The sequence below is a fragment of the Canis lupus genome, chromosome 3 (genome assembly GCF_048164855.1).
Source record: "Canis lupus baileyi chromosome 3, mCanLup2.hap1, whole genome shotgun sequence".
Taxonomy (NCBI): Eukaryota; Metazoa; Chordata; class Mammalia; order Carnivora; family Canidae; genus Canis; species Canis lupus.
The window spans coordinates 24,240,690-24,254,334 of NC_132840.1; the positions used below are offsets into that span (position 1 = coordinate 24,240,690).

The 13,645-nt window shown below is 51.0% G+C and overlaps 1 protein-coding gene across 5 annotated transcripts in view; it reads left to right on the forward strand.

Annotated features, from left to right (window-relative positions):
• The window catches only part of ZC3H18 (zinc finger CCCH-type containing 18), a 66,082-nt gene that overhangs the window by 48,744 nt on the left and 3,693 nt on the right, over positions 1-13,645 (forward strand). For all 5 annotated transcript variants that reach the window (XM_072819558.1, XM_072819561.1, XM_072819557.1 and 2 more), the window contains 5 exons: positions 7,223-7,414; positions 8,324-8,449; positions 11,029-11,130; positions 12,395-12,538; positions 12,821-12,880. In XM_072819558.1, the coding sequence (XP_072675659.1) occupies positions 7,223-7,414; positions 8,324-8,449; positions 11,029-11,130; positions 12,395-12,538; positions 12,821-12,880 (624 nt within the window). The remainder of the gene's footprint in view (positions 1-7,222; positions 7,415-8,323; positions 8,450-11,028; positions 11,131-12,394; positions 12,539-12,820; positions 12,881-13,645) is intronic.

Here is a 13,645-nt window from a genome sequence, read left to right on the forward strand (position 1 = left end):
TGCTAGGGAAGGCCACTTCCTTGGGTAGAGGGACAGGAGGCCTGTTTCCCCTCTCTGGTCAGAAGAGTTTATGCAAATTCCAGGGCCCTCCTGCCAGCTCCTGACCAGGCCGTCCCTGGCCGACTATCTGGTTCTGGCTCATCCTCCCGTGTGTCTTCATATGGCTGACCCGCCCACGGGGGCCACAGCTAGCAGCACTGTTTGGGTGCATCGTTTGTTGGTTTGTCGGCCTGGGGCTCTCCTCTGGAGTGTCCACATTCTCCAAAAGGGGCTTCAGCCTCCAGGGCCCTGTGTTCCTCTGAAAGCACAGGTGGAGCCATTGAGGAGAGTGGGTTGGGCTCTAGCCTAACACCAGCCCTACGGCCCCCAGGTTATAGGCTCTGGGGCAGGGGTGTGACCTCCCAGGGTTTCAGAGCACAGCTGTGCTGGCCATGCTCCCTTACCGCCTGGCACAAAACAGCTTCTCCCATCCCTGCCGCTGAGAAGCAGCCGAGGGTGGGCAGCAGGGGCAGTACACCACTTACGAGCTGCTCTCTGAGTGAGGGAGCTCCTTCTGTGTCGAGGTCCCATGAGGGATGACAATGTGTGACTAACACCAGGCTTTAATAAAATTCCTGAGAGTGGGGCAGCCCCGGTGGCGCAGCGGTTTAGCGCCGCCTGCAGCCCAGGGCGTGATCTGGAGACCCTAGATCGAGTCCCACGTCGGGCTCTCTGCGTGGAGCCTGCTTCTCTCTCTGCCTCTCTCTCTCTCTCTGCATCTCTATGAATAAATAAATAAATAATATTAAAAAAAAATTCCTGAGAGTGTATCCTGGTCAGCATAGCAGAAGATCTCTGCAAAAGTGGAAAAAAAAAATTTTTTTTTGGAAAAAGATTTTTAAATGACATTTGGGGTTCTTCTGTAATGAATATGAAATGTGATGGTGTAGGAAAGTTTGGAAAACTTTGTGAAGAACAAAGAAAACAGTGAAAAAGGAAAGAGCGTGGATGTGCAGCTCCTGTCATCCCAGGCCCCATGTTTCCCCCACCTTGGGAGTCTGGAGGCACTCATTCTGCCTCCACCAGCGCTCCCCAGTGTCCTCGGCACGTTTCCCAGCAGGGTTTCCCATGAGTTGTTTATGTCCATTCAGTCATTTTTCCCAGAAACATCTGCCATTAAAATTGAAGGTTCTAGTGTTTTGGGTTTTGTTTTTGTTATTTTTTTTGAGATTTTATTTATTTATTCATGAGAGACCCACAGAGAGAGGCAGAGACACAGGCAGAGGGAGAAGCAGGCTCCCTGCAGGGAGCCCCATGTGGGACTGAATCCTAGACCGGGATCACACCCTGAGCGGAAGGCAGACACTCAACCGCTGAGCCACCCAGGTGTCCTGAGGGTTCCAGTTTTGTGTCCAAGTCTGAAACTGTTTCTCCCTGGTTAGGGTCACCAAATCTGTGCGCCAGCTCAGCAGTATTTGAGTCTGGTGGTTTGCAGAAGGGTCCCCTCACTCAGCGTGCTCCTGAACTACTTGGTTCTTGTGCCACCCACATGGTTTTCTGTATCCAGTTCCCAAGCTTAAATACATTTTAAGAGGAAACTACATCATTTCCATATAACAAGCCAGATCATTTGTCCTGGTGAGTCACGGAAGAAATTAAATTAAAAAAAAAAAAAATGGGGCAGCCCCATGGCCCAGCGGTTTAGCCACTGCCTTCAGTCGGGGTGTGATCCTGGAGACCTGGGATCGAGTCCTGCATGGAGCCTGCTTCTCCCTCTGCCTATGTCTCTGCCTCTCTCTCTCTCTCTCATTCTCTCTCTCTCTCTGTGTCTGTCATGAATAAATAAATAAAATCTTTAGGGGATCCCTGAGTGGCTCAGAGGTTTGGCGCCTGTCTTTGGCCCAGGGCGCGATCCTGGAGTCCTGGGATCAAGTCCCGCGTCGGGCTCCCGACATGGAGCCTGGTTCTCCCTCCTCCTGTGTCTCTGCCTCTCTCTCTCTCTTCTGTGTTTCTCATGAAAAAATAAATAAAACCTTAAAAAATAATAATAAAATCTTTTAAAATTTTAAAATTAAAAACAAAAAATGGTTGCCTCTCTACAGATTAATTAAAATCAGGGACCCCATTTGCCACACTTTGGGGAGTCTGTTCCATGGGATCATGGGGTCACTCCCAGGCCTGGTAGCAGCCCTTCAGAGGGACAGTGATGCTGGCTGGTGGCATGGGGCATGGTGGCAGGGTTCAGGGCACTCATGACCCCTCCAACCCTGTGCTGGCACTGGTGAAAGGGCAGCTCAGAGTGAAGCCCAGACTGTCACCCCTCCTTCCCTGCAGAGGAAATGCTGACTCTGAGCAGCCTGCTTTGGCCCCTCCTCTCGGCCTCGGTGGATTTTTCTGTGCTGTGATGGGGATGACATTTTGGCCTTTCTCCCCCTGTAGTACAGTCATGGCTGCATCAGGAGTCTGTCCATCTACTCTGTGGCCCTGTTAGAGGAACTGCAGACCAGTGGAGCTAGGCACTTCTGATGACCAATGAAAACCTGGTGGTTGAGCTCTTCTCCTGTTGCATTTTTAGGATGAGAGCAATGCAGAATCTAGGAAGGTGACAGCTCCAGGATGGCCTGGGACAGGCTGGAGTTGACAAACAGGTTTCACCTCCTGGGATTATTTTTCCAGGAGGACACGCTTAGGAGCTTGGATGGCAGTCATTCTTAGGGTTTAGGGCCAATGTAACAGGGATTTTATACTTCAAGTTACTGTGTCCTTAGGATACTTTTAAATGTTGGTTACTTCTGATGTGGGATTCTTCACAAGAAACAGACTTGGAACTCGCTAGTTCTGCAAATGTCAACAGGTGACAGTTTTTATGTATTATGATGGAATATAAGTAGATGGCCACAGTGAAGCCTCATGGCAGCCAAGATGCTGGTGGTAGGGAATCCACAGCAACTAAAAATCTACCCTGGAAAGGCAGGGCCTCTTAGGAAGAAAATGATTTTCATTTGCTACACCCATGAAGGAAGACATGAGTAAATAACCATTCCCACCGAAAGCCTAGTGGGCAGGGTGGGCAGGTTTTGCCACAGCTGCTGATGCTCCCTCCACACACACAGGGGAGCAAGCACAGGACACAGCAAGAAGTTTGAGAATTCTGACTGTATTGTGAGTCCTCCTGCAGGGATGATCCTGGAAGGGGAGTAGCAGGTAGGTCCTGAGAGAGCAGCCCCCACAGAGTGAGACCCCCTGCAGGGCAGGGACAGCCCCTCAGAGAGGAGCTGGCCAGTCAGTGTCGTGGGAACTGTCCCTTCATGCTCTATGGGACATAGCACTCACTGAAACCACAAATCCCTGGCACACCAAAGAGTGGAGTTTTACAAAAAGGAAGGAAACTCTGGATCACCTAGAAGAAAAACCGAAGTGAATATGGCTGGGTGCAGAAGGACCTATAAGCCAGCAAGAGAGGGAAACAGTTGGCTCTGCCACTACCACCAGTGAAAAACACATGGCTGGGAACAGACACAGGACAGTACAGCATTCCTCCATACATAAAAAGCTTCCTAGAAATGTGGCCACAACTGATAGGGAGTGCCAGAGCTCAGGGCAGCCCGCCAGCCACAGCCACCACCAGAGGCTGTGAAGCCTCTTCTATGTGTGCCATTGCCATGGTTGGGGCTTGACTTGGTGGCTTCCCTGGTGACACAAGAACCCAGGATTGTCAACAGTGAGTCAAAGTGGGCACCCTGAGGCTGCCGAGAGAGCACAGGTGGGTTTTTCTTTGGGGAGAATACTCAACAGCTTACCAAGAACCTGCAAAAAGGGTTCGTTTCCTTGGACCTGCTGATTCCACTTCTTAAGGGTTTGCCCTTAGAAAACACTGTCCCAAAAAAAAAAAAAAAGAAAAGAAAACACTGTCCCTAAAGATGTCTATGTAAAGAGTGATTTTAATGTTGTGGTTTCCTTTAAAGTTAGAAATGGCTAATAGTGTAGAAATGTTGAGATGCTGTAGCATAGGGGGTAGATTATCACGTGGTCTAGGAAGAGCAGATCTGCAGGGGCGGACGCCACAGAAGAGGTGCAGCCACTGGACAGGTTGCAATTGTGTCTGCAGTGGGTGTGTGTGTGACTGTTGATCGAGACAAAGAGAATACAGGTGCAAAGGAAATGCAGTGGTGCCAAATGTTGGCTGTGTCTGCAGAACGAGATAATGGGATTTTTATTTCCTTGTTTTTATTTTCTCTGTTTTCTAAAACTTTTATTTTTTTTTTTTTTTTAAATTTTTATTTATTTATGAGTCATAGAGAGAGAGAGCGAGGCAGAGACACAGGCAGAGGGAGAAGCAGGCTCCATGCACCGGGAGCCTGACGTGGGATTCGATCCCGGGTCTCCAGGATCACGCCCTGGGCCAAAGGCAGGTGCTAAACCGCTGCGCCACCCAGGGATCCCTAAAACTTTTAAATGAACTTTTTAACTGTTTGATTTTTAAAAATACATATAGGGCAGTCCTGGTGGCCCAGCGGTTTAGTGCTGCCTTTGGTCCGGAGTGTGATCCTGGAGACCTGGGATCAAGTCCCGCGTCGGGCTCCCTGCATGGAGCCTGCTTCTCCCTCTGCCTGTGTCTCTGCCTCTCTCTTTCTCTGTGTCTGTCATGAATAAATAAATAAAATCTTCAAAAAATAAAATAAAAAATACATATCATGGGACCAGCAGATACCTCTTTATTAAACTACTGCTAGTTGTCTAGGATCCTACACTTTGGCTCCTTTTTAAGTGTGAGAAGGTTTTAGTTTGTGAGGTGCATCTATGGGCACTGGGCGCCGTAACTGTTGCTGGGTCTCCTCCCAAGGGCTGCTGAGCTCCCTGCTCCCATGGTCTCCATCCTAAGGTCCTGGAAAAGTGGATGTGCTCTCCCTTTCAGGACTAAGCTGTCTGGCTGCCTCCCTACCCCTTTAAGGAGGGCTCCTGGGTTCTGCTGGTGGTCTGCTGGCCACCATAGAGTGTGCCTTTCCCATGTCAGCCTTGGCTCACTTCCAGGTGATCATTCTGCCCACCTGTAGTTACCACTGATGCAGCCCCATGGGGATTTGGGGGAAGTTGTTCCTCGAGCCTGGTAAGTCCCTCCCACTGGTCCACTAGCCCTCATTCCTGATGCTTGCATTAATGCCTGTCATGTAGAAGCACCTCTGACAGTCTCTGGGCCACCATCTCCTCACTCTCTGGGGCTTTGATCACAGTATTTTCTGGGTGAATTAAACCAGTCTCTTCAAACTTCAGAGAATAAAGGAACTGTTGAAGGCTTGGGTTTAATGATTCACCAGATTTCGCATGCACATAAAAACAAAAGTACTCTTAGTTTTCAATTTTTATTTAAATTCTAGTTAGTTAATATACAGTGCAATACTGGTTTCAGGAGTAGAATTCAGTGATTCATCACTTCTGTAGAACACCCAGTGCTCACCCTAACAGGTGCCCTCCTTTGTGCCCATCCCCCATCTATCCAATCCCCCACGTACCTCTCCTCCATCAACCCTCAGTTTGTTCTAAGAGTCTCTTATGGTTTGCTTCCCTCTCTCCTCCCCCCCCCCTTATGTTCATCTGTTTTATTTCTTAAATTCCACATGAGGGGTGCCTGGGTGGCTCCATCAGTTAAGCATCTGCCTTTGGCTCAGATCATCGTCCCAGGGTCCTGGGATCAAGCCCTGCATCAGGCTCCCTGCTGAGCAGGGGAGTCTGTTTCTCCCTCTCTCTCTGCCTCTCCCCTGGCTTGTGCACGCATACTCTCCCTCTCTAATATAAATAAATACTTTTTTTTTTAATTCTAGATGAGTGACATCATACGGTATTTGTCTTTCTCTGACTTATTTCCACATAGTTGCAAATGGCAAGAGTTCATTCTTTCTGATGGCTGAGTAATATTCCATTGTATATATAGACCACATCTTCTTTATCCATTCATCTGTCACAGGACATCTAGGCTATTGTGGACACTGCTGCTATAAACATTGGGGTGCAGGTGCCCCTTAGGATCACTACATCTACATCTTTGGGGTAAATCCCTAGCAGTGCAATTACTGGGCTGTAAGGTAGCTCTATTTTTAACTTTCTGAGGAACCTTCATATTGGTTTCCACAGTGGCTGCACCAGCTTGCATTCCTACCAGCAGTGTAAGAGGGTTCTCCTTTGTCTGCATCCTCACCAACATCTGTTGCTTTCTGACTTGTTAATTTTAGCCATTCTGACTGGTGTGAAGTGATATATCATCGTGGTTTTGATTTGTGTTTCCCTGATGCCGAGTAATATGGAGCATTTTTTCATATGCTTGTTGTCCATGTGTATGTTATCTTTGGAGAAATGTCTGTTCTTGTCTTCTGCCCATTTCTTGATTGGATTTTTTTTTTGTTTATTCGGTGCTGAGTTTGATAAGTTCTTCATAGACTTTGGATATTAGCCGTCTATCTGATAAGACATTTGCAAATATCATCTCCCATTCTGTAAGTTGTCTTTTGGTTTTGTCGATTATTGGTTGTGCAGAAGCTTTTTATCTTGATGAAGTCCTAGTAGTTCATTTTTGCCTTTGTTTCCCTTGCCTTCGGAGGTGTGTCTAGCAAGAAGTTGCTGCCTGTGTTCTCCTCTGGGATTTTTTTTTTCCCCACTAGGATTTTGATGGACTCCTGCTTCACATTTAGGTCTTTCATCCATTTCGAGTTTATTTTTGTGTATGGTGTAAGGAAATGGTCCGTTTCATTCTCCTACATGTGGCTGTCCAATTTTCCCAAAACCATTTGTTGAAGAGACTTTTTTTTCCCATTGGATGTTCTTTCCCACTTTGTCGAAGATGACCATAGAGCTGTTGGCAATAAAAACTTCATTACCCTTAAACTAAGTATTTGTTGTGCACTTACTGTGTGTCAGCTCTGGAAAGAGCCTGTTGGACAAGGCCACCCCATCCTTCCCAGAGTTTGCAGTATGGTGGGGAATTCAGTAAGTCATCACACCCATAAAAGTAAGTACCGGCATGTTCAGTTACCCTGAAGGAGAGAGACGGATGTCCCTCCAGGAAGGATGCGTGTGCATGGAGACCATGTGTGGAGTGAGTTCTGCTGCCTCTGTAGATGACCCTTTACTTGTCAGGCTTCCCCTGAAGAAGGCGTTTATGCCACGATCCTGCCTCTCGGTTTCCTTCACCAAACAGCACTGCCGTCATAGAAGGTGGCCCCAAAGTTGCTAATAACCTTTGTGATTTTAGCCGTCAAACTGAGCCACCAAAGAAGGAGGCTGCCGCTGCAGGGCCACAGGTGAAGCGAGCAGATGAGTGGAAGGACCCTTGGCGCCGGTCCAAGTCTCCCAAGAAGAAACTTGGGGTGTCCGTCTCTCCTAGCCGGGCACGAAGGCGTCGGAAAACATCAGCCTCTTCGGCTTCTGCCTCCAATTCCTCCAGGTAAGGAGGCCAGCTAGTCATAATGGCTGGTTCATAAACACCACCGGAGGGCTGCACCGTCCTGGTGAGGGCAGTCAGTAGGATTCAAGGGGCATCTGTTTGTCCAGCAGAGATTTATTAACTGAGGTGTTAGATCATCATCAGCAAACAGAACTGATGCTTAGAACCTCAGTAAGGCTTCACACCCCCAAAATAAACAGTTGAGATCAGCCAGCATGTTGGCAATCCAGGATGGAGCACAGACCTGGCAAGGGAGCATCAAGGGAATAAGCTCTCCTATTCACTCTGGGAGAGACCCCATGAGGCAAAAGGCCAGAAGCATGGCATAAGCCTTATCATAGAGTCAGCCCTGTTCTTGACCTGTCAGTTCAGGCTGCAGAGCATACACCAGGTCTGAACAAACAGGCAGGGAGATGGTGGGTGGCAGGAGGCTGATAGGGGCCCACTGTGCTGGGCAGGGACTGGGGAGGTCAGTGTCAATCCAGGGCTTTCATTACGTACACAGATGGGCAGGTAGAGAAATACACGTGTCTATACTGGTGGGCTCACCTGTCCTGGCTCTGTCCACCCAGGGCCTGCCTGGGAGCTGTCCCCCAGCAGTAATGAGTATAGCCATACCCACATCTTGGTTTCTAAACATTATTTCCACCAGAAGGGAGTGGACTGCAGCCTGCCCACAGAGGTGTCCAAAGGGCAGGTGGGGGTAGGCGGGTGGCTGCAAGGCCGGTACCAGGGGGACATTGGTGGTGGGGAGTAGGCATTGGCAGGGGGTGGGGTGATGGTGGCTTAGCAAGTGTGTAGCCCTGTCCTCTGGGTCTGCACCTGAGGATAAGCAGGTCGGCACCAGTGGGCAGGCTAGAGGTAGAAGAAGGCTGGCCCCTCTCCCACTTTTGTTCTCGGAAACTCTAGGTCATCGTCACGGTCATCATCTTACTCTGGCTCGGGGTCATCCCGCTCCCGTTCCCGCTCCTCCTCCTACAGCTCCTACTCCAGCCGGTCTTCCAGACACAGCTCATTCTCAGGCAGCCGGTCCAGGTACGCTCAGGGCTGACAGGTGCGGTGAGTGTGGGTGCCTCTGTGCAGCCCAGGTAGCCTACAGTTGGCTGCAGAACAGCATGTCTCTGCCTGACAGTGTCCTTCTAGGTACTCAGCTGTTCTCAGAACAGTCTAAGCTGTGCATTTTCATGGTCACTTCTAAGGAAGAATATATGGTGAGTTACCAGATATCAGACTGCAGGAACTGGGGGCTCGGGGTGCCCAGAGCACATGTCAGGGGGCGGCTCAGAAGCATTTACACAGGCCTGTCTGTGGGTGTGCCAAAATCAGGAATAAGGCCACTGTCCGGCCACATCCTGCGCTGTCCCCTGGGCCACTAGCACATGTGGTAATTCACATTCTAATACAGTTAAAATTTTAAAATGTGCATGAGCCCTACCTTGGAGTGTTCAGATAGTAGACCTTTCCCTCTTCACAGAAAGTTCTATTAGACGTTTCTAGAAAGATCAAATAATATGTGTACTTTTCCCACTGAGAATACACAAACTCTGAAGTTTTAGAGAATTCTTCGTTACCGTTCATGTAGAACAAAGTCGTTGAATCACATAACAGACAGGACTGTTCAGGGCCTCTGTTCCTGCTATTCCCCTGCACCCACATGTCCCACCTGCAGGAGGTGCTGAGACAGGGAGACCCCTGGCTCCCTTTCCTTTCCCTTCACCCCATTTGGGGTTGAGTTAGCAGAGCAGAGGTCCAAGGCCAGAGGAAGGTAGAGAGTGGAGGATGGCCCGTGTGGGGGCCGCCTCCACTGTACCCCAAAACCATGTAGTGCGCTTCTGCTCCACACTGCACCCCTGCAGCTGCATTGTCTCCATACACACAGAGGGGGCAGTGCAGCTCCCCTGGAAGGCCAGGACGAGGATTGGACCAAAGACTTCATGGTTGCAGTCCTTAAGCAGGACTGCACCCGCACACAGACATGCACACTTCTTCGGGAAGCGTGTCACCAGATGAATGTTCTTGGAATAAATCGATCCGTCCCACGGTGGTGCCCCTTCCTGGCAGATTTTCTTCCTTGAAGACAGTTCTAGAGACGATTAGAACAGCATTAAGAGGTCATTGGAGCTTCTGAATCTGATGGTCAAGGTCACATTCTTAGTGGGAGGGTGTAAAACAATTGGAGTCAATTATGTGGGACCTCCTGTAATTGTTGAATCTTGTACACACCAATAGCAGTGAGAAAGAAATGCGACCCTTTTTCTCAGGGGTTCTAGAGGGTCAGCCATGGGTGCTGGAGTCTCACAACCTTGTGGCCAGGGATACAGATGAAGGCTACGAGGCATGGGGCAGTCAGGGAATGCTGCCTGTAGGAGGTAAGGTGGAAGATGGAAAGGCTCTCCATCAGAACATCGGTGGCCATAGGATCTGTGTGGCTTCGTTTAGGAAACAAGGCCAGTAAGCTGTGGGGAAGAAGCCTGAGGCCACACTGAGAAATTTAGAAATTTTGGAAATGATAATGGTGCCAGGGGGACAGGGCGCTGCCTCCACTACAGGTGCCCAGACGGCACTGAGAGATGGGCGGGGACCTGGCTGCCCTTCTTGGGAGGCATCTTGGTCACCCAGCTCTGAAGAAACCACACTCAGGACCCTCCCTGTGTTCCAGAGCATTTCCCTCATAAGTTTTAAGACAGTCTCACACCACGACAGAGTCATCTTAGCCATTTTCTCAGAGTCAGCTGAGACAGGTTCTTGGCCACTTGACCTGCCCTCTCAGGTCGCCTCTATACCCCTGCTGCCCCCTGCCCAGGACATGCTCAAAATGTCTGCTCCCAGCAGACCTCTCCCCAGCCCACACCCCACCAGCTCCTGGGTGGGCCTGCGTGGCCGGTGATGGTGGTCTGACAGTGTGGTGGCCACACATGGGCATCAGCCACGAAGACAGCAAGGAGGAGGGCACTTAGCTGAGGTGTCCCTTCCTGTCTCCTGTGGCAGGCAGCCCCACCCTGATGAAGCGCACATTTCCTCCATGCCCTACCTTATTTCTTTGGTCTGTTGCTTGGCTGAAAATGTTGAGTTGTACACGACAGTTAAACCAACAACCCAGGAGCCTTTTGGAGGCTTGCCTCCTGTGGGATGTTATGCTGGATCCTTTGATAGGTCATCAGCCTGACCGGGGTGGCCTCCATAGTTTCCTGGTCCGCATCCCTGCCTTGGAGCTCTGTCTGTGCTGCTGACACCTGAAACCAGAGCCCATCACCATTTACTTGAGCACAAACACTTCCCGGGCCTGGCGGGTCTCAGATCACCACCCCCCACCTTCCTGCCACCTGGGCCTTGGTGCTGTGCTCCCTCACTTGGCCTCTGTCCTACTTGTGCCACTGTGTACTTGCTGGGCTTCACAGCAATGCAGAGCATGTGGCCTTGTGCAGGATCCATCCGCCTGGTTACTCTTTCCCCTCAGTATCTTAGGAAGGGACCAAGAACTGCCTGGAAGCCATTTTACGTATATGAGGCAGCTAAGTAGAGGTTTGCAGCACTGTGGGCTGTGTCCCTGGTGTGCTTGGGTGTGGACCCATGTACCATGGCATTCCCCTTTCATGCTCCCGTTTCCTCCCTAGGTCCCGCTCCTTCTCCTCATCCCCTTCCCCGTCTCCAACGCCTTCCCCACACAGACCTGTGAGAACAAAGGGGGAGCCTGTTCCGCCTCCCGGGAAAGCAGGGTAAGTGCCCCATGGGGCAGGCTCTCCTGTTCTGTCTCTCTCCTGTTGCATCTGTAAAGAAACCCCAGGAAGACCCCTTGGAAGATGGACAGAGAGGTCAGGGGACCAGGATCCAGGGGCCACCTCTCACTTCATGCCATTTGGACATTGGGCCCACATCCACATTGGTATGCCTGCACCTGGTGCACCATGGTGATGGCCATGCTTCTTGGGGTTAGACCACTTCACCTGCCAGGAGCAAGCACCACAGTTCTTCTCCAGCAAGCAGGAGGGAGATGGTTCCTGGTGCACTTCTAGGACTGTGTCTGGGATGTGTGGAAAGGGGTGGCTCCCCTAGACTGGTCTCGTTCACATTTGCTACTCCTGGAATGGGTCACATTGATCCTTGTCAACAGATGTGTCATGTATTAGAAACATCTGGAACTTCCCAGACAGACATCACAACACCTGACATGCCGTATCTCGGGTTGCAGCCGTACCTTGCCCACACTACCCCAGAATGACAGTGGGCTTCCTTCCAGAGCACCGCAGAGCACAGAAAGGCAACCAGAAGTGGAGTTGACCCTTCTGCTTGCATGGCGAGGGCAGGGCACATGTGAGCAGACGGGCCCTGCTCTGTCACTTGTCCTTGCATTTATTGCTCACTTAGCAGCTGATAGCTGGGCACTCAGTGGGTGGCCAGTGCTAAAATGCTCCACATGGCAGATTTTCATCCTGAATGGAGTCTGCCAACAGGCCTCGTGAGCACATAGGGAATCCGGAGTCACTCACTCTTCAAAAGTGAACAGTATTGTGTTGTAACTTATGTCAGGGGTACCATGTTCATCTAAATTGTGCCATTTGGTGGGCTTAGCAAACATGTGAGGCCACCCCACATCTAGACTGCACAGGAGGCAAGCTTGTGCATGCGTCTCCATCTGCACAGATCTTAACTCACCCGACACTGTGCTGTGCAGCTTGCTTTTGCCCAAGACTTTGTTTCACGATAATTCCCCCTGAACCATGAGTGTTCAGTGCTGCTGGAATGATCGGCAGGGTATCCTCCTCCCACTGACAACACAGAAAAGCTTTTGGGGCCATTCTGTATAATGCAGTGTGGGTCCCCGACATGAACAGCTCTGGTGCCCTGGGAGGTCCATCCTTCCCACAAGGCTGGGTTGAAGCAGCCAGGGTCAGGAAAGCAGGTGGTTCTCAAGGGCTCTTCATATGGACCTGTCCTCCATCTGTGGGGCCAGGTGTGACCTCTCTCTATTTCCCGTCACAGAGAGAAGTCAGTGAAGAAGCCAGTCCCGCCTCCAGCCCCAGCACAGGTTCCCAAAACCACTGCTCCAGCCCCTGAGCCTGCCAAGCCAGGAGACCCTCGGGAAGCCAGGAGGAGGGAGCGACAAGCTAGGAGCCCCCCCAGGAGGTGAGAGAACAGGCATTGGGGTGGGGTTGGGGGGGACTGGCGTTTGGTCCTTGTCCCCTTATGGCTATCCAGTCACATCACGTACCTGAGCCTTAGCTTCCTCCTGAGCACAAGCAGATGTGGTTGTGCAGAACACTGGCCCCCCTTAATGCCAGGGAGAGGGTTGGCATCTTTCTCTTGAGGAAAAATAGCCCTTACAAGCAAGCAGAGCCCTGTATACTTGGGAGTTGGGTTCTGGGGGCGCCGCAACAGCGGCACTGGCAGGGCTCCTCTGTGTTGCAGGCGGACCGTCAGTGGCAGCGGCAGCGGCAGCAGCTACAGCGGCTCTAGCTCCAGATCCAGGTCATTGTCAACACCTCCTCAGCCTTGGTCCCCCAAACCCTGACAACCTCCTCCCTCAGCCCAGGCACCCACCACGGGCATAGCGGGGACTGGCTCACACAGGCAGCCACAAGCATGCACAGGTGCCCCACAGGCCTCATGCTGGGGAGCCTGGCAGATGGCCGTAGCAAAACGTGAGAATAAGTAGGAAAGAATTCTGCTTTTGAGCTGTTTGAAAAGAAATCGGTGTCAGATCCATCCTTAGATTCCTGTATTCATCATTCTTGTTGATTTCTCAGCAGTAGGTGGTTTATACATTTGCCCAGATCTTCCTAAAAGAGGTTTAAAGACCCACCTTCACACAAAACTGGCCCTTCCTTTCTCCCCTGATCCTTTGAGTGTTTTCTGAGAGTGACAGGACTCAGTGGCCTGCCGTGTGGCATGTCCTCACAGCAAGAGCTGGCTGCCGGCTCTGTGCTTTCCAGAGCCACGTGCTGGGCCTGGGCGGCCTCTGCACTGGTATCTGGTGCAATTGCAGGGCAAAACCCTCCCCTTTCTCAGGCCTCATTACCTGGGCACCCAGCTCTGTTGTCACCAGCCTGATGCATCATATACACCCTGCCCAGCACACAGGGCAGCTGCTCATTTGTGCAAGGGCCCTCAACTCCACGACGGGGCATCCCCTCACCCTTGGGCACCTTTAAACCACCCAGAGGACCCCCTGAAATCTCCAGTTTGGTGGTACATGCTCCTCAGAACTGGAGACGGGAAGGTGGACGTGGACAC